The sequence below is a fragment of the Diceros bicornis genome, chromosome 39 (assembly GCF_020826845.1).
Source record: "Diceros bicornis minor isolate mBicDic1 chromosome 39, mDicBic1.mat.cur, whole genome shotgun sequence".
NCBI lineage: Eukaryota > Metazoa > Chordata > Mammalia > Perissodactyla > Rhinocerotidae > Diceros > Diceros bicornis.
The window spans coordinates 27,897,083-27,916,891 of NC_080778.1; the positions used below are offsets into that span (position 1 = coordinate 27,897,083).

The 19,809-nt window shown below is 38.0% G+C and overlaps 1 protein-coding gene across 5 annotated transcripts in view; it reads left to right on the forward strand.

Annotated features, from left to right (window-relative positions):
• The window catches only part of TAB2 (TGF-beta activated kinase 1 (MAP3K7) binding protein 2), an 81,554-nt gene that overhangs the window by 56,127 nt on the left and 5,618 nt on the right, over nucleotides 1–19,809 (forward strand). For all 5 annotated transcript variants that reach the window (XM_058534255.1, XM_058534257.1, XM_058534252.1 and 2 more), the window contains 2 exons: nucleotides 18,389–18,549; nucleotides 18,760–18,853. In XM_058534255.1, the coding sequence (XP_058390238.1) occupies nucleotides 18,389–18,549; nucleotides 18,760–18,853 (255 nt within the window). The remainder of the gene's footprint in view (nucleotides 1–18,388; nucleotides 18,550–18,759; nucleotides 18,854–19,809) is intronic.

Genomic DNA, 19,809 nt, shown 5'->3' on the forward strand with positions numbered 1-19,809 from the left:
CATGTGAAAATGAAGTGTTACTTGAACTTGCTATCTCCAGTTTCTCTCCCATTCTCTCCAGAATCTGCTCCCGTCAGGACTTTTCCCAGTACGGTCACCCGGATTTGCTCTTCTCTAGGTCATCAGTAACGGCGCTGTTCCCACACCCAGTAGTCGTCTTCAGCCCTCCTCTTCCTGACCTGTGTATCAGCAGCATTTGCCACAGTTGAGCACCTTCTCTGTGAAACATGTTGTTCGTTTGACTTCTAGGACCCTGCACTGGGATTTCCACCTCTCCCGTTATTTGCTGGTTCTCCCTCACCTCTCTGACCTTCCACCTCTTTGTTCAAAAAAGTGAGATCAAAGCCTCACAGGGGCCGGGTTCTCAGAGTCAGATCCCAAGTGTGGACTTATGCACCGCTCATCAAGCTGTGCTCTGGTGGCGTCCCATATACAAGATGGAGGAGGATGGGCACAGATGTTAGCTGAGGGACAATCTCCTCGGCGAAACAGAGGAAGATTGGCCACAGATGTTAGCTCATGGTCAATCTTCCTCACCAAAGGGGAAAAAAAAAGCCTCAGAGCTCAATCCTTGCCCTCTTCTCTTTTCTGTCTATACTGTTCCCTAAATGATGTCTTTGGCGCTAACTCTGCAACTGTACTATACTACAAGCAACTATAAAGTGAGGCCCATGACTGTAAATATCACTATATGCTAATAACTCCCAAATTTGTAACTTTAACCTGGACTTAATCCCTGAATTCCAGGCCAGTTTACTGCCTATTTAACATCGACCTATTTACCTATTTACCATCTCCATTTGAATATTTACTGGGCGTCTCAAGTCTACTGTGTCTGAAAGCTTCTGACATTCCCCCCCAGCTTCCTCCTCCTGTGATCAGTCTTCCCGTCTCAGTTAATGGCAACTTAATTTTTTTAGTGATTAAGCCAGAAACTTCAGAAACATCCTTGGCTCGTCTCTTTTACACCTCACATCTAATTTGACAATAAATCCTGTCAACTGTAACCCTCAAAGTGTATCAAGAGTTCTGTCTTTTCTCCCACCCCCGTCGTGTCACCACTCTGGTCTGAGCCACCATGGCCTCTCAGTGGACTGTTGCTGTAGCCTCCCTGCTGTCCCCCTTCCTCCTTATGGTCTTCTTTCAGCGTAGCAGCCGGAGGCCGCTGAAAGGCCTCAGTCAGCTCAGATACTCCTCTACACACGGTGGCTGTCTGTTTCATTCTGGGTAAAAGCTGCGAAGCCTGGCGTGATCCTCTGTCCCTCCGCATCTCTGTTCCTTGTGCTCCCCACCTCACTCACTCTGTGCCAGCCCTCCTGGCCCTCCTGCTGTTCCTTCAACATAGAAGGCTTACTGTAGGGCCTTCGGACCTGCTGTTCCCTCTGTCTGAAAGTCTCTTCTCCCAGAAGCCACAGTTAGCTCCCTCACCTTCTTCAGGTCTGTATCAGAAGTCACCTTTTCAATGAGACTGTCCCTGGTCCCCCTGTCTAAATCCATCCCCCAGCATTTCCTGTTGCTCCATCCTTGCTTATATTTGCTCAAGGGGGGAAAAGATGAAGAATCTAATGTTAAGATATATAGTAACTGATACCTGCTGAGAGCTCACTGTGTGCTGAGCACTGCTCCGAATAAATGGGCATTTATTTCTCACAACCAGCTATAAAGTAGGCAGTAGTAGTAGTCTTATTTTCAGATTAAAATACTTAGGAGCAGATAGGTTAATTACCTTGCCAGAGGACAAGTGACAGAGTCAAGATTCTAACCGAGGAAGTTGACAGCAGAGCCCACACTCTTAACCACAGCACTCTAATGTCTTTCCTCATTTTCAAGATAAACCCTCTGGAAAGATGCTTCGCATTCCCCCCTGTAGTTTGCTGTAACCCCTGGTCCACCACTGTGGGGCCACATGGGTCTCAGTTTGAGAAACGTGGAGCTAAAAGATCACTCAGTCAAAATAAACAAATAGGCAGCTATAGGGAGAGAAATCACAGTATATAAATATAATTAGAAATAACTTGAGACAATGAAGTAATACCCTGGATAGGTGTAGGGAGCACCTTCTAAAGGCACCTGAAGGTAAAAGACAACAATTGCTGATGAGTGAAGGCTCTGGTTTGAGAACTCACAGCCTGACTTGAACACGGGGTGGCCCAGAGTCTGCACTTAGATTGCTCCTCTGCGCTGGCAGCCTGCAGACACCGTGACCGCCACAACCACTTGCTATATACATACGCACACGCATGTGGAATCCTGTAACGTTCCTGTGGCTCTGCACCTTGCGTTGTCTGCCTGTGCGCACTGTCGAGGGTGCTCTTCTGCAGCCTTCTGTCTCGTTTCCTCTGCTTACTGTGGGACTGGTGTTGACCCAGGCTTACCTATCATCCAGTGACAGAATCTTCATCTAGTATTTCTCTGACTTGGTTCCAGTCAAATCAAAAAATTGTCCCTTTCTGAAGAATGTGTGGTTGATGGTGTTAACTTACACGTGCATGATGCTTGACAGTTTCCACAGCACTTGTTGCGTACTAAGTGAGGTGACCCGAACTATACCGATCTTTAAGAAGGATCTTTTCTGAACTCTAGTTTGTGTGGTATGAGTAGTAAAGAGAAAAGAAATATCTCTCCCTGCTACAGTGAAGTTGATCTTTCTAAAGCTCCTGGAACATACTGTTTTAGAGTAGAAAAATAAGTTGAGCCAGGTGCTAGAATCACAGGAAAGTATTTTCTCAAATTGAGAAGGGAACATACATACATAAATTTGGTAACCAAAATGTGGGCAGTTTTTGTTTATATTCCATCTAACGTTTGAAATCTAAAAATACTATAATAGAAATTTCAAAAATGAGAATTTATGTTTATAAAAGATATTGTTTGATATACCCTCTGCTATATAATGAGCAGAATAAGAAGAGGTAAATTAATGAAACTTCTACCAGGAACCTGCTCATCTCAGCACCAAGTCTACCACCACCCCCTAAAGGAAATAAATTACACTTGAGTCTTTAAAGTACAACAGGAATCAGAGACAAAAATGAGTGCCAAATAGAAAAAGCAAATTCAGATTAGAGGGAAATTTCAGTTTAAAGCCTATAGATGTGAAGAAGACTCTTACTCGACCTGCTAAGAAGAACAAGTGTTGAAGTGAAAATTGCTTACCAGCAGTTAGATTACTAGCCAGATAGCTACATTTTTTCCTCTTTGAGTCAGACCACTTGACTGCCTAACTTCTGAGAAGTACCAATAAATACTTAATCATTCAGTGCATGCTGAGACTTTCTGGTGTTCTCTCCCATTCATAGAAGTATGCTTTTTGTAACACTGGCAACTTCTATAGGAATGGAGAACAAATGCTTCGCTCATTCAAACCAATTTTCACAGCAGAGAAAAAAAGGCCTACTTTCTATATTTTGTTATAATAGCCAGAGGCTCTTAAAACCACACTAACATTGCTGACAAAAATGATTTCTCCTTCTCTGTTATCTCTGCAAAACTCCATCTGTGGTATTGATCTAGCTGGTAAACTGCATTGTTTAAAAAAAAAAAAAAAAGACATATATAAAGTCATAAACATTTTTAATGATACTTTCATACTTTGTTTTCCAGTTATATTTATGGTTCTATCATAGTGTTAAGCAGAAGCCTTGACTCTGGACCTAAAATAGAAATACAAATAAGAAAAATTATGAAATGAAAATTAGTTTCTTGGACTTTGTATTTCTCATTCCTTGTCATTTTATTTTACCAGTGCTTCCCTACAAATCACAACATTTTTCTATTTAAGATTTAATAAAAATGCTAATCGTGGCAAAAATTAAGGGGGCTAGATACTCTTTTCAAAAGGAAATATAATTTAAATTAGTTCAAGTTTTTTAATTTGTGCTTTGACTGTATTTTATGCATCTGCTGATTGGAAATGCCTTTTTTAGAATGTTGACTCACTAGGCTGACACTGAAATCACATTAAATAATTAACTCAGTAATTAAGCTTAATTGACTTCAAACCACTTACGGAATTTTTTTGTTAAATCTGTCGTACTTCTCATAGGTTCTTCCCAGTCTTAAGACTAACTACCTTTTCGATTTGGAATAAGTTTCAGGGTTGGAAGAGTCTTTAAAGGTCATCTAGAGTTCAACAACAAGGGTTAGCCGGTGCCCTTACCCGTCTGACTCTTGGTCCTACAGGATCCCTATCAATGTAAATCCATTCGATACTTCAGTACCTTCTGAGGAACAAGCTGCCTCCTGAGGTAGCACCTTCCATTTTTGAAGGGCTCTGCCTACTAGCAAGTTATTTCCTATATTAAACTGATCTCTTTGAAGAGTATTATGAAGATAATATATGCATATGGTAAAAGAAATTCTAACCCCAAAAAAGGAAGATACAATAAAAGTGTGTCTCATTTCAACCCCTGAGCTGTCCCTTCCCCCCAGCCCTCCCACCATTTAGCTATCAGATGTGATCTCCATTAGCAGGTCTTTATCCTCCTTCCCTTTATAATTGCACACACACACACACACACACACACACACACACTGTTTTAATGGGAACACACTGTATGTGTGTGGGTATATATAGTATACCCATATATATGGGTTATATGGTGTATACATACTCTACAGTATATATAACAAATATATGTGGGTTATAGAATATAGACATACTCTACAGTATATATAACCAGTATATATAACAAATATATGTGGGTTATAGAATACAGATATACTCTACAGTATATATAACATAAATATACTCTATCGGGATATACTTTACACATTTTTTGCTTAACCTATTTTAAGATTATTGCAGCTTGGACAAATCTATTTCATTTTTTTAATGTACTTTTTAAAAATTTTTAGTCATTATTTTAACAGCTTTATTGAGAAAGAGTTAACATCCTGTGCAGCACATTTATAGTGTACAAGTCAGTGATTTTTAGTATAGTCACATATGTGCAACATCACCAGAACCAATATTAGAACGTTTTCAGCACCTCAGAAAGAAACTTCATACCCTTTAGCTATCACCTCCTATCCCACTGCCCCCACCCTCAGCCCTAAGCAACCACTGATCTGCTTTCTATCTCTGTAGATTTACATACTCTAGACACTTCATATAAATGGAATTATAATATGCAGTCTTTTGTGACTGACTGACCTCACTTAGCATGTTTGAAGAGTTCACCCATATTGTAGAATGTGTTAGTGCTTCATTCTTTTTATTTATTTATATTTTTTTTGTGTGAGGAAGATCAGCCCTGAGCTAACATCCATGCTAATCCTCCTCTTTTTTGCTGAGGAAAACCAGCTCTGAGCTAACATCTATTGCCAATGCTCCTTTTTTTTTTTCCCCCCAAAGCCCCAGTAGATGGTTGTATGTCATAGTTGCACATCCTTCTAGTTGCTGTATGTGGGACGCGGCCCCAGCATGGCCGGAGAAGCGGTGCGTCGGTGCACGCCCGGGATCCGAACCCGGGCCACCAGTAGCGGAGCGCGTGCACTTAACCGCTAAGCCACGGGGCCGGCCCAGTGCTTCATTCTTTTTTATGGCCAAATAATACGCCATTGTATCAATGTACTACATTTTGTTTATTCCTCCCTCAGTTGATTGACATTTAGGCTGTTTCCACCTTTTGGCCATTATGTATAATGCTACTGTGAACATTCATGTACACTTTTTGTGTGGACATTTGTTTTTTATTTCCCTTGAGTATATACCGAGGAGTGGAATTGCTGGGTCATGTACTAATTCTGTGTCTAACCATTGGGGAACTGCCAGACTATTTTCCAAAGTAGCTGCACCGTTTTGCATTCCTGCCAGCAGTGTATGAGGAGTTTGATTTCTTCACATCCTCGACAACACTTGCTATTGTCTGACTGATTCTTGCTAAGCTAGTGACTGTAAAGTGGGACCTCATTGTGGTTTTGATTTGCATTTCTCTGATGGCTAATGATGTCAAGGATCATTTCATGTACTTATTGGCCATTTGTATATTTTCTTTGGAGAAATGTCCATTTATATTGTTTGCCTATTTTTAATTAGATTATTTGTCTTTTTATTATTGAGTTGTATGAGGTCTTTGTATATTCTAGATATAAGTCCCTAATATGATTTGCAATTATTTTCTCCCATTCTGTGAGTTATCTTTTCACTTTCTTGATAGTGTCTTTTGAAGGACAAAAGTTTTTAATTTAGCTGATGTCCAGTTTATCTGTTTTCCCTTTCATTGCTCATATTTTTGGTGTCATTTCTAAGAATCACTTGCCAAATTCAAGGTCATGAGGATTTACCTCAGTGTTTTCTCCTAAGAGTTTTATAGTTTTCACGCATATATTTTGGTCTTTCTTCTATTTTGAGTTAAATTTCTGAATGATGGTATGAGTTAAGGGTCCAACTTCCTTCTTTTGCACATGGCTATCCGGATGTCCCAGCACGATTTGTTGAAAAGACTTTTCTTTGCACATTAAATTGTCTTGGCAGTCTTGTAGAAAATCAGTTGACCATGAGTATGTGGTTTATTTCTGGACTGTCGACTCTTTTTCACTGATGTATGTGTCTGTCCTTATGCCAGTACTATACTGTCTTGATTATTATTACTTTGTAATAAGTTTTGAAATTGGGACCTGAGTAAGTTCTGCTTGGTTCTTTTTCAAGATTATTTTGGCCGTTCGGGGTCTCTTGCTATTTCATACAAATTTTAGAATCAGCTTGTCAATTTCTACAAAGCAGTCAGCTGGGATTCTAATAGGGATTGCACTAAAATATTATTTTTCTACATATTCTTGATTTTTTAAAAAAAAAAATGCAAACAGAACAAAAGGGTATATAATGAGAAGTTGCCCTCACCAGAGACAACCAGTAGCCATCATAAACAGTTCATTTTGTATTCTTCTAGAAATTGAAATTGTATGTCAAGCATATATGTATATTTATACCTCCTTTTTATACAAATGGAACATAATATCTTGCTTTTTGTCTTTCTCATTTTTTTTATCTTTATCTCCCTGAGAGTATTCCATGTCAGGAAATGTAGATCTGCTTTCTAAAGAAATGGCTGCATAGTATTTTGTACCGTTATCTCGATAACCATCCTTTCTTGATAGACCTTAAGGTCTTCCTGTTACAGACTGCTGCAGTACAAATCTTGTGTATGTGTATTTGTGCCCACGTCCAAGTATGTGGGCAGAAGAGATTACTAGAAGTAGAACTGCTGTGTCACAGGATATGTGTATTAATTTTGATAGCTGTATCATTTAGGCTTGGTTATGCTGCAGTAACAGACTGTGTCTTTAAAACAACAAAGGTTTATTTCCAGCTCACTTGGCCGTTATAGATTAGCTGGTAGGCTCTGTTCTGCATCATCCTCACTCAGGACCCTGGTTGAGGGAAGCTCCATCTCCCTGCTTCCATGATTGTTCAGGCAAGACTAAAGGAAACACAGCAAATCAGCACTGACTTCTTAAGCTTCTGCCCTGACCCGTTCCTCTTTAGCTAAAACCAGTCGCAAAGCAGCACTTAATTCAAAGAGAATGGGAAGGGGCAGTTCTGCCATATACCTGGAAGGCAGAGAGCCAGATATATTTGGTGAGGGATACTGATAACTGCCACAGCTAATTTTAATTTTGAGCCTCTCTCTAAAGAGATTTTATCAGAATATAAACTAGTAGAATATTTATTTTTTCCACATATTTATAAATGGGGAACATTTTTGACAACATTTGTAAAAATGTTCTTTTCCTCCTTCCTTCCCTCATCCATCAATGTGTAGGGGATTAAAAAAAAATACATCTTTGTCAGTCTGTCTGGTAGGTAAAAATGTATTGTTTTGGTGTTTTAAAATTTGTATCTTTAAATATGAGTGAGGTTGAGCATCTTTTCATGTATTACTTTTTAAGCCGTTTGTATTTCTTATTTTGTGAACTTGCCTATTTTTGTAGGATGCCTACTCTGTTCTAATATGTTATTACTTTTAACTTGGTCAATAAATTTTTTTACTTTTATATATTCAAACGTATCAATCTTTTTCCTTCTGGCTTCTGGGTTTTGTTTAGATCTTATTTAGCAAGCCCTTCTGCATTATAAGATTTTGGAAAAGAAGAACGGAAACCTTGCATGTATCTTCTCTTTAGCTACGGTGATATTTCTTAAAATCACCTGAACTGGCCTCATTTCCCTTTGCTGCAAAAACTCGGAAATAGCTACCGTGTCCGCTTCTAAAGTGTAAACCTCTCTAAGCTAGAAACATCGCCAGTTGTTATAATGGCTCATCCAGCTGTGTGTTTTTGAGGCTCTTTTGGTGTATCTAGGCCCCAGTTTTCTTTTTCTCTAAAACAAAAGTTGTAGACTATGCCTATATCTTAATACTATAAGATTGCATGCAGAATCTTAATTATATACAAGTAAATGCCAACAAAATGTTATCTAGCAGAGGCCCCATGCTCATCTATTATTAATTCTAAGGTATAAATAATTTAAATTTCCTAAAAATAATGGCAGAGGTTAAGCATCATTCCTCATAGTTTTGTTGTTATATCTGTTGCCGAAATTATGGGCCCAGTTGCTGCACTGTTGCAAGATCTTATTTCAAACCGTCCTTAAAAATGGTAAAATAGATGAAAACATCAGGATGCTTTATTTTAAAAAATAATTGCCGTGTCTGCATGTTTTGTGACTCAATCACCGAATAAGTAACTGTAATTATACAGTGATGTATAAAAACAGATATCCCTGCTGTCAGCAGTTACAGTCTAGGAAAATCTTGATTTATTTTAGAAGCTAACATTGTACCTTCTTAGGTGCAGTGACTTAGGCAGGTACCTGACTTAGGCATGTAAAATTGTCATGACAGACAAAAACTTAGAGGACACTAGAAATAAGTACATATTATGTTTCCAATGGCAAAATTTCTCTTTTTTTTCTTAAAAAAAAAAAAAAAAAGCATAAGGTCTTTGTAAGGTCCATTGGTACGTTTTCCAGTGGGAAAGGTATTGTTTTTTAACGTGCACATTCTATTCTCTTTTTTTTTTTTTCCCAACTTCTGGAGAAATTAGACATTATTTACGCTATAGAATACCTAAAATTAGTAATGCTCTAACACCATCTGGAACTTCAAGTGTTTGTTTTTCCAGTTACAAATAAAGTTCGCTAAGAAATTGTCTCCATTGTTCGTCTTGTTCGTCGGAAGCTTACAAAAGTTGGGTAAAGATGAAGCTTTCTGAAATTGCTGTATAAAACACCTAGTATGCCCCATGGGAGTGATTTAAGAGCCCTAGGATTTGAATTAACTAACAGTCAGTTTTTTGAACAACCACAAGAGGGAGTTGCATGCTTAAATTACCTTTAGCCATTAAAAGTTAATTTTGACTGAAAGAAGATTTAAAAGGTACTGAATATTTTTTCTCTACCTGTTACTCCTTCTCCTTTTTTGTCTATTTAAGAGAACAAAGTAGATAGGTAAGTTTAGAAATAAGTTTAGAAAACTAAAGAAGTCAATGTATGATTGAGATATTAAATGTATCACTTATTTTATTTCCTTAGTAGAACTAGCATATTAAAAAAACTACCTTTCTGTAATGTCAGCAACCTAAAAGTCTTGCCATATTTCAAAATGTATTAAATCTTGCTAAGTGAAAATATTAAAACTAAACATTCAAAGAGACTTTAAAATAAATCTCAAGGTTTTATCAGTATTTCTATTTCCTGGCCTTAAAATTAGTATTTTACTCTACTATTGATTAAAAATCAAATTGTTGTCATTATTTTACGTTTAATGGATATTTCTCAAGTGCCTACAATTTTCAAGGTTTAATACTAGATTCCAGGTGCTACCAAATTGAATTCAGTGTTTACCCTCAAGGAGCTTGAGGTGTAATTGAGATGTACTTGATATTGAAAAATCTAAAATGCTGAATTTTTTAGGTACGAAACGAAATGAACTCGTCTAATAAAGGTCCTCCGTTAGTGTGATGATGATTTATACACACAAAGTAATGACATGAGAGCTCTCGAAGTAGTGGTTCTCGTGACCTTGTTCTTCCTTCACACTTCCTCGCGGCATTAGTTCACTTACTGCCCTTTGAACAGGTGGTACAAAACGTAGCTTAAGCTCCATCGCTGTTCAGATGATCTTGGATTCCAGAATAGTAAAAATTTAATTCATGTGTTTTTGGCTGAATAACTAAAATGCCATTACAATGTAGGTATCACAGATGAAGCTGCAGCACAGTCTTGGCCCAGGCCTTACTATGGTTTAACTGCTTGTATATAATTGGATCTTATTTTACTTTAATCAAGGGATACATATTTGTATACATACATTTATATATGTTCTGTGTATATTATATATATATATTGCTTCTATATAGAGACAGGATGATGTGTCTAGGTGTCGGTCTTGTTTTTTCATCATCCTTGTTCCACATTGAATAGACTCCTTCAATTTAAAGGCTGGTGTCTCGCTTCAGCCCTGGAAATTCCCTTTTGATTCCCAGTTTCTCCATTTTCTCTTTCTAGAATTTCTCTTATTCAGCTATTTAAGATCCTGGACCAACTTTCTATTTGTTTCTCACTGTCATAGCCTCAGTGTATTGTACCTCCTTGTCTTTCTGTTTTACAGTTTAGGAGATTTCATCAATTTTTGTTCCAGCCCATGTATGAAATTTTCATTTCAGCAGTGATGTTTTTAAGTTCTAAGAGCTAGTTCTCTGATTCCTTTTTCATAGCAGATTGTTGTTGTATGGGTGCATTATTGCCTCGGATCTCTTAATGTTGTTAATTAGAATTTAAGTTCTCGGCTCTCTCCTTAATTATCTCCACTTAATCTGGGCTCAGTCTTTCTCTTTGTTTATCTAGATCTTTCATGTGTCAGATGTTCCTCAGATGTGTGGTGATCCTTGGCTTTTGGTTCCTATTTAAGAATGAAGAACTATGAAGGCTAACCAAAAGCCCTGTATAAGAAAGTGAGGCTTGTCACGTGACCGACTCTGCTCTGTGATGAATAAGAGAGGAGCAGCTGCTACAAGAGAGCACTCCATGTCACCACCCAGCATTCTCTGTGTGTGGACCACCTGGAGAAGTGTGTTGGGGTGGGCCTTGAGAATCAACGTGAAGCTACCTGCCCTTTTTCTGCAGGGTCAGGAGAGGTTGAGGGTTCCAGAAGACATCCAGTTCAGGCCCTCTTTTCTGTCCACTTCCTCACCTCCACCTCCTGCCGTTCTGCCTTCTCCAGAGTCTGGAGCCTCCTGAGGGTTCTTCGGGGCATGTTAGCTGCCTCTTCATCTGCAGGGCCTTCCTTGTCTGTGTGGCTGTAGCTTTTTCCACCCTCCTTCATTAGTCTGTGTCATTTCATCTGCTTTCAGCCTTCCAGACACTTGTTGAAATCTCTTGTCTATTAATTGCCTTCTTCCTGTTGTTTATCATTGTTGGATTGTACCAGCTTTATTCCCCTGTCATTTTCCTGGGGCTTCAGGAGGCAGAAGATTATATAAATACAATGCTCAGTCAACCATCTTTAAACGAAAGTCCTAGCTAATATAATTGATATTTCATCACTTGGCTGTTTAAGTCCACGTTAGTCTATATTTAAATAAATGACAGGAATGGAGAGAATTTTTCATTCAGCCTACTCACTGGAGTCTGTGTAACAAATCACCCCTCCCTCCTATATAAATACATCTTACTGGATTCTGCATGAGCCTGATTCATCTGTATGTGTGGTTGATAATGATTTTGTTTATAATAGTTTCTTCATATGCCAAAACAAAGAAACAAAACCCAAAAGCCAGTCTAAGGAATTTCCTCAAATCCCTGTTCATTTCCCATAGCAGAGGTGAAATTTTCTAGCCTCACCCCACTTTCTGAGCTGTCCCCTTCTTTTGGACTCTGGAAGTATAATTATGTTTCTTTCTCCCCAGTTGGCACCTAACCCTTTTTCATTTAGTGGAGGCTGATCAGAGCAAAAGTGTCTATAAATAAAAGTAATATAAATAATTATTCTTTATTATGAGTCTAATAACTTTGTTTCTTAGTGGATGTGTATTGTGTAATATTTTGTATAGTGAAGGTTAAAATTGCAGACAAAATCACAGCCAGAGAAAGAGTTTAGCCTTAGCTGAATTTTCATAGTAATTTTTAGAAATTCGCTTTGACACCCCTATTTTCCTTGTAATTTGTCTTTCTCAGATTCCTATCTAAAAATCCCAAACTGCAAATGAAAACTGAACTAGACACATAAAATCCAGGCAATTAGAAGACAGAACTGCTGAGAAATAAAGATCATATTTCTTTCCTACTGTATTCAGAGCATTTTTTAGCTTGTTTATAATTAGCAGACATACTTAAGAGATCCTGAGTCTTGGGTCCTGATTCTAAGGAATATAGTCATTATAACTGCTCTAAGAAGTGTGTCTTCACTAGAAAGAAATCTTTCTCTCTTTAAACACATTCTAAGACAGTGCATTGACAGTATTCTACTTTAGGGCTTCAGTCTAATCATAGGAGACATCTGGCCTTTATTCCCAAAGGCAAGGCACATCTTTAGCTATTGCAAAAACTGCTTTCTTTGTGAATTCCCAAGGTTGTAATATTTTTTTCTGTTTTAGGGACATTCTGAAGAATTGACTCTGACTTCAGAACATCCCCACAACAATACCTGCAGCAGCTCTGGCTCCTTTATTTCTCCTAAATCTTTTTTGAATCAGATTTCTGCCTGTTCCTAAAAGCTGTCTTCTGCTAATATTGGCCCCCTCTGTTGCTCTGGACTCTGGCTTACACTCCTGTCTGGATGGAAACATTAGGAAACATTGTATTGAGAATTGCTAACGAACGTCTGTGACTAGCAGAGTGTTCAGCTGCTGTCCTGGAATGTGTGTTCTGGCATGCATTAATTGGAAAATATGTTAGAATATTCTTTTATGGTTTTCCATACAGATGAGAGTTGTATGCTACCGGGTTTTCTTTCCTTTCATCATTAAGAACCTCTTTATCTCATAATATATTGCCCCAAAGTCACTTTTTTCCTGAAATCAGTATTGCTACCCTGGCTTTATTTCAGTTTTATATTTGCCTGCTGTGTCAATTTCAGAATTCCGCCAGCTGCCTTCTAGATTCTCTGTGTCTTTGGTGTTCAGCAGTTTGAGTAAGATGCGTCTAGGTTCTTTGTTTTGTTTTAACACTACTTGGAGATCTATGGGCTTCTTGGATCTGTGGTTTATTGTCTTTCGTTGATTTTGGAAAATATTTGGCAGAGCCTCCTCAAATGTTCCTCCTGCCCTGTCTCCGTCTCCCCTTCACCAGTTATGTGTACGGTCGGCTGCTTGATGTTGTCCTGCGCCTCCTGGAAGCCTGTTCTGTTTTCCGCTTCTTGTCTTGTATTCAATTTGGGTAATTTCTGTCTTCAGGTTCACCGATTCTTCTGTACCCAGTGAGCTGGTAAGCCTGCTGAAGGAATTCTCTCTCTCTGATACAACATTTTATTTCTAGCACTTGACTCTTTTTTTTTTAGTGATTTCCATCTCCTCACATTACCCATCAGTCCCTGCATGTTGTCCACCTTTCACTAGCTCTTTTAACATGGTAATCACAGTCAGTGTTTTTAAATTCTTTGTCGGGGAGTTCCAGTATCCGGGTCATCTTTGAGTATGGTTCTTTTGATTGTTTTCTCTCTCGATAAGTTGGCTTTTTCTTTTGCATTTCTGTATATCTCATAATTTTTTGTTGAGTGCCAAATATTGTGTTTAAAAAAACAAGAGACTGAGGAAAGAGTATTATATACTGTAATATAATGCTATAAATGGTATTTACACAGAAATGAGAACACCTGTCTTTCTGTCGGGTTATTGGTTTAGTCAGGAGTGGAGCTGGGTTGGGGTTTTATTGTTGCCTCGAGTGCGCGCAGTCTTCAAATGTCTCCAGCAGTTGGCTGCTCTGACACCGTGTCTCTTAGAGTGGTACCTCAAGTGCAAAATATTCATCTTACTTTAGTCCTTTTACTTTGAACCTTTGTGTGCTGCGCAGGGTCCCCATTCACTCAGAGTCCTTGGTATGGTCAGTGGGTCTCTACATGATCTGATAAAGGGCCAGAGAGTAAATTAGGTAGCATTTTGCAAGCCACTTGGTTTCTGTCACAGCTATTCAACTCTGCTGTTGTGACACAAAAACAGCCATAGATAACAAGTAAACAAGTGAACGTGGCTGTATTCCAGTAAAACTTTATTCACAAAACGGGCAGTGGGCCAAATTTGGCCCCCGTCTAGAGCCTTGTTCTTGCACGCACCACCACCCCCAATCTCTCCTACCACTGTAATATAAGCTCCACGGGGCGGGATTTTTGCCTGTTTTGTTTATTGATTTCCCAAGTGCCTACAACAGTGCCTGACACACACTAGGCTCTCAATATATTAAAAGGTTGGATTAGTGCATTCTGTTTTAAGTGTGTTTCTCATAAACAGCATATAGCTGAATTTTTAAAATCCAGTCTGCTGATCTCTTACATCTAAACATATACCTTTAATTAGATTGCAGTTATTGTGATGGCTGATATATTTGCAAACATTCTTCTCATATTTTTTTTGTTTGTTTTCCAGTTCTTTCCTTTTTTTCCTTCTTTCCTGCCGTCTAAGTTTAATCAGATTTTCTTTTATTTCTTCTTTTGTTCTTTTAATTTAGAAACTGCATTCTGTTTAGCTTCCTCTAGTAGTGATCCCTAAATGTTTAACATGTATATTTGGTTTAGGAACATTTGAGAGTATTCTTCCTAAACACTTTCGAGACCTTAGAATGCTTCTCCTCTAATCTTCATATTTCCAATTTCTTGTTGTTCTTTTCTGATATTTTAGTTTTACTTTGTTTTAAACAATCTGTGCCACCCACCCACTGCTGTAGTCTTTCCATGGTTTTATAGTTAGAAGTTTTTTTAGATTTATTCATTTTATTCGTTCCTCTTTTTTTTTTTTTGTAAGACAGATTAGCCCTGAGCTAACATCTGTCAGCAATCCTCCTCTTTTTGCTGAGGAAGACCGGCCCTGGGCTAACATCCGTGCCCATCTTCCTCTACTTTATATGGGATGCTGCCACAGCATGGCTTGACAAGCAGTGTGTCAGTGTGTGCCCGGGATCCGAACCTGGGGAAGCTACTATTTCTTTTCTTTACTTTTGGAAAAATATCAGCAAGTATTTCTTCAAATTTTGCCTCTCCTCCATTCTGTCTGTTGTGTCCTTCTAGAACTCCTTTTTAGATTTATGTGAGATTTTTTACCCCCTCTGCCATATTTTCTGTCCCTTTATCTCGGTGCATTCTGGGTAATAATCTTAGATCTACCTTCCAGGTCACTAACTGTGTCTTTGACTGTATCTAATCTACTGTTTAATCTATCTGACCTTTTCATTTCGATGACTAGTTTTCTGTGTGTGTTTGTGTGTGAGGAAGATCAGCCCTGAGTTAACATCCATGCTAATCCTCTTTTTTTTTTTTTTTTTGCTGAGGAAGACCGGCTCTGAGCTAACATCTATTGCCAATCCTCCTCCTTTTTTTTCCCCAAAGCCCCAGTAGATAGTTGTACGTCATAGTTGCACATCCTTTTAGTTGCTGTATGTGGGATGCGGCCTCAGCATGGCGGAGAAGCGGTGCGCTGGTGCGCGCCCGGGATCCGAACCCCGGGCTGCCAGTCGCGGAGCGCGCGCACTTAACCGCTAAGCCACTGGGCCGGCCCTCGATGACTAGTTTTGATTTGTAGAGGTTTATGGTATTTTTCCAAATCTGTCTGTTCTTTTATTCATAGTGTCTTACTCTTTTGTTATAGTTTTGTTTCTTCTGTTATCACTATAATCATCTTAAATAGACTTTTCCATAGCTTCTTTCAAACTATTATAAAGTCGCTAAGTTTGGGGGGCTCCTTTTGGGCCATTGATTCTCATGGTAGGTCATTTTCTTGTTTGGCCATACTTTTCCTTTGAGATCTTCTCTTCATTGAGGATTTTTCCTTATGGCTTCCACGGTAGTAGCTCCCTGGTGTTGGAAGTGGGTTGCCAGAGCAGTTTGCATTTGCTTCTGCTAGGCACCCCAAGGAAATCACCAGCCTGTGGCTAGTTGTTATAATAACATCTCACCCTGAGGTTCTTTCTCTGCCCTTATGGTATAAATTTTAACCACTCAAGTGTGGTATCAGTTGGGTTTCAGTTTCTCAGGAGATCTGTTCTTATCCCCTCCCCATATATAATATTGAATAATATCATAAATGTATATCTTGTTTTCTAATTTCAGGATAAATAAACCATCATTTAGTCATTAGAACCACTAAATAAATGTGTTTAAAATTTTTTGTTTTTACATATTTAGGAAAAAAAACTTTTAGGGAGAAAATCTCCAGCATTGATTTTAAGAAATGCTGCTTTAACGTAAAATAATCATTAATCTAAACAAATTTCTAATTAGTGCCATTTGAGACATGTTGGTAGATGGTCGGAGTTTAGGAATGAAGGAAAGTATATTACGCCTAGCTTTTCTTTGCCTTGCCCTTCATTCCCACTTCCTGCCCCCATCTTTTCTTCTCTTATTGTCCCACTCAAAAAATAACAGCCCACGTCCTCATCTTCTTTTAGGAGAATAAATAAACTCTAATGAAGAATTCTTGTATTTTGGAAATAGAGGGATAAAATTCTGCATTTCAAATAAAGTAAACCAAATTAATAAAAGCCTGACAAAACAGCTTATTAGGTAGGGATGTGCAAAGACACTGAATTTTCAACCAGGAGTATGTGTACCTCCAAAAACACTTCCCGGTATTCACAGAATATATATTAAAATGAGAGAGAGGGTCCCGAAATTTTAGTGTTTATCAGAATCAGCCATTGTTTTAAAAACTTGAAACATAATTCCCTACTATTCTTCCAATAAAAAAGAAAGGAAAATTACAGAGGGAAACATCTGTGGATTACATTAGTGTCAGGTTTTTGTTGGGAAAAATTATCTACTGTTTAAAAAAAAATAATAAAGTTAACTTTGAAGTACTTGAGCCCGACAGCCTCCCCCACCCCATACCCTAATTCTGGTTCTAGAATACGCCGCTGGATTGAATGGCCTAAATAGCCTTTAATATGCCATAGCTTTTTCCTTATTTTTCAGATTCATAGAAATTTGGGTTTAATTTGAAGATGACTGTTCAACATTAATCTGTTTAATCTACTTGACTTTCTCATTTTAATTAGTTTTTCATTTTTAGAGATTGTTGATTGTACTTTTCCAAATCTGCCTGTTTTCTCATGGTAGAATCATCTCAAGCTGCCTTTTTATAGAAGTGGATTCAGGTATCTTCACTTCCAGGCCAGTATCCTAAAAGCTGAGGCTCACATTGTCCTGGGTGGATCACATGAATTTACACCGATTTTTGTGGTGTAATAAGGTTTCCCAAGCAGTTCATCATTCATGCTACAAGATGGATTGCTTATTTTCTTTCTTTAAAAATCTTAGGAAAAAAAAAAAAGAAAGAAAAAAAAATCTTAGGAAAATGTTTTCACAAAATGTAATTGGACTATAAGAAAATATAAGTGCTTAATTTCTCTAAATGTTATCACTTTTACTTTGCAATTTGCACAGTTTAATGTTAACATTCATGTGGATTGAAATCAGTCTGTTTTATTTGTGGCATACATCAAAATGGATTCAACCTAAGCCAGATTCCCTTCTAAAATATCTATAAAATGTTCATATTAGAATGTCTTAAACATAGTCCAAACATGTCACACTTGTAGAGTAGAAGGGCTTATCCTTTCAGAGGGTCAGATGTGAATTAAATAGTAGTAAGTAGGTTAATTGACTGGACCAGAGCCGTTAGAGAAGTAATAGGCTAAAAATGCTATCTTCTATTTTTGTGGGTTTATCAAACCCCTAAAAGAAAAATTAAAGGGGCCAGCCCGGTGGCCCGGTAGTGGTTTAACCGGTAGTGGTTAAATTTGCACACTCCATTTCGGTGGCCCGGGGTTCGCAGTTTCCAATCCCAGGACGGACATATGCACTGCTTACCAAGCTGTGCTGTGGTGGCGTCCCACATACAAAGTGGAGGAAGATGGGCATGGATGTTAGCCCAGGGCCAATCTTCTGCAGCAAAAAGAGGAGGATTGGCAACAGGTGTTAGCTCAGGGCTAATCTTCCTCACCAAAAAAAAAAAAAAAAAAGTAAGTGACATTTGTCTACTTAAATAATTAAAATAGTTTTCAAGTTAAAATTTTTGAAATTTTAGATGTTTAAACACAATTTTCTGTCTTAATGTATCTTTGGGATTTTTGGCAAACTCATGTTTGTCACAGACATATTCATTTGTTTGGTTTTCCCAAGGCGACTTAAAGGTTAATTGACTAAAGTGGATGGGTCCTCATGTTTACTAATATGTGTTGCAGCTCTATTGGTACACCAGAAGGCCAGAATGGAACGACTTCAAAGAGAACTTGAGATTCAAAAGAAAAAGCTGGATAAACTAAAATCTGAGGTCAATGAAATGGAAAATAATCTAACTCGAAGGCGCCTGAAAAGATCGAATTCCATATCCCAAATACCTTCAGTAAGTCTTTCTGTAACTCTTGTGGCGGCTGTGCTTGAACATGAGAATAGGCAGCCTGTCGTAAGTGTAAACGCTCGATCTAGTTTTCTAGAAACACCCTTAATTCATATTTGTTTTTCTGTCCTTACCTTCCCCTGCCAAACTCAACTCTTGTCTAACTAATCATACAGGAATTCAATGTAGATCCCTCTCACGTGGGTTCTTTTTCAGCTCGAGGAGATGCAGCAGCTGAGAAGCTGTAACAGACAGCTCCAGATTGACATTGACTGCCTAACCAAAGAGATTGACCTATTCCAAGCCCGAGGTAACGTCGCGCAAGCTCTGCTGGGGTTCACTCTGCTCCTTTACCACTCTCCTCCTGCGGTTGAAAGCAGACTTATCAGTTAGAATCGTCTTGTCTCAGATTTGACTTTGGAGCCAGATAATGCTAAAGAACTATTGGGTTTTTATTTTCTCTTATCCCTCCCTCCAAAATTTGTTTATTTGGTTGAGGAGTAATTTGATACATTTTATATCCTTCAAATCCACTGTAGTCACATGTTAAGGGAAGAGAAGGATTAGGCATGTCTGGCTGTATTTTCAGAAGTATTGCTGTGAGTAGAATTTGTTACAATAATATTTATTAAGATTAAAATATATGTATTCATATACCTTTCTCCTATTTCAGTGTTTTTCTTTTACCTTTCAAGAATTATGCTTTTAAGAACATAATTAAAAAGGCACCCCCACCCTAATGATACTATCTTAATTGATGAGAGAAGAGAATAAAAATATAGCTTAGACATTTTTAGGACAATGGTAGTTTATTATACTCGAGCTATTATGGACAAGCAGTAATTGCTTATTGTGAAAAATATGTTTACAATTTAATTTAGTTCCATAGTCAACTAAAAGGAAATTTTATAACTTAAACCTAATTCTGCAGTTGGGGAAATAATAGAAATATGTAAAATGGAAAAGACAGGGCAGGAGAGGAAGCCAACAAAAAAGAAGTCCTTAATCACACTTTCGACTGTGTGCCAGAATCCAGTAAACTGAAAGATGATTCCTTTTATTTTTTTTTTTAAGGGTAGTAAGTTGTTTGTCTTGAAACACTCGTAGAAAAATGCCGTGATTTAACCACAGAAAGAAAAAGAAAGAGCTGGTCTAGAAACTGTAATCCTTGAACTTGTTTCTTTTGTTTAAAATTATATTACATTAGTGCAAGGTTTTTAATACTTACTTGGGGCCAAGCTATTTAGTTGCTAAAGACCATGTTTG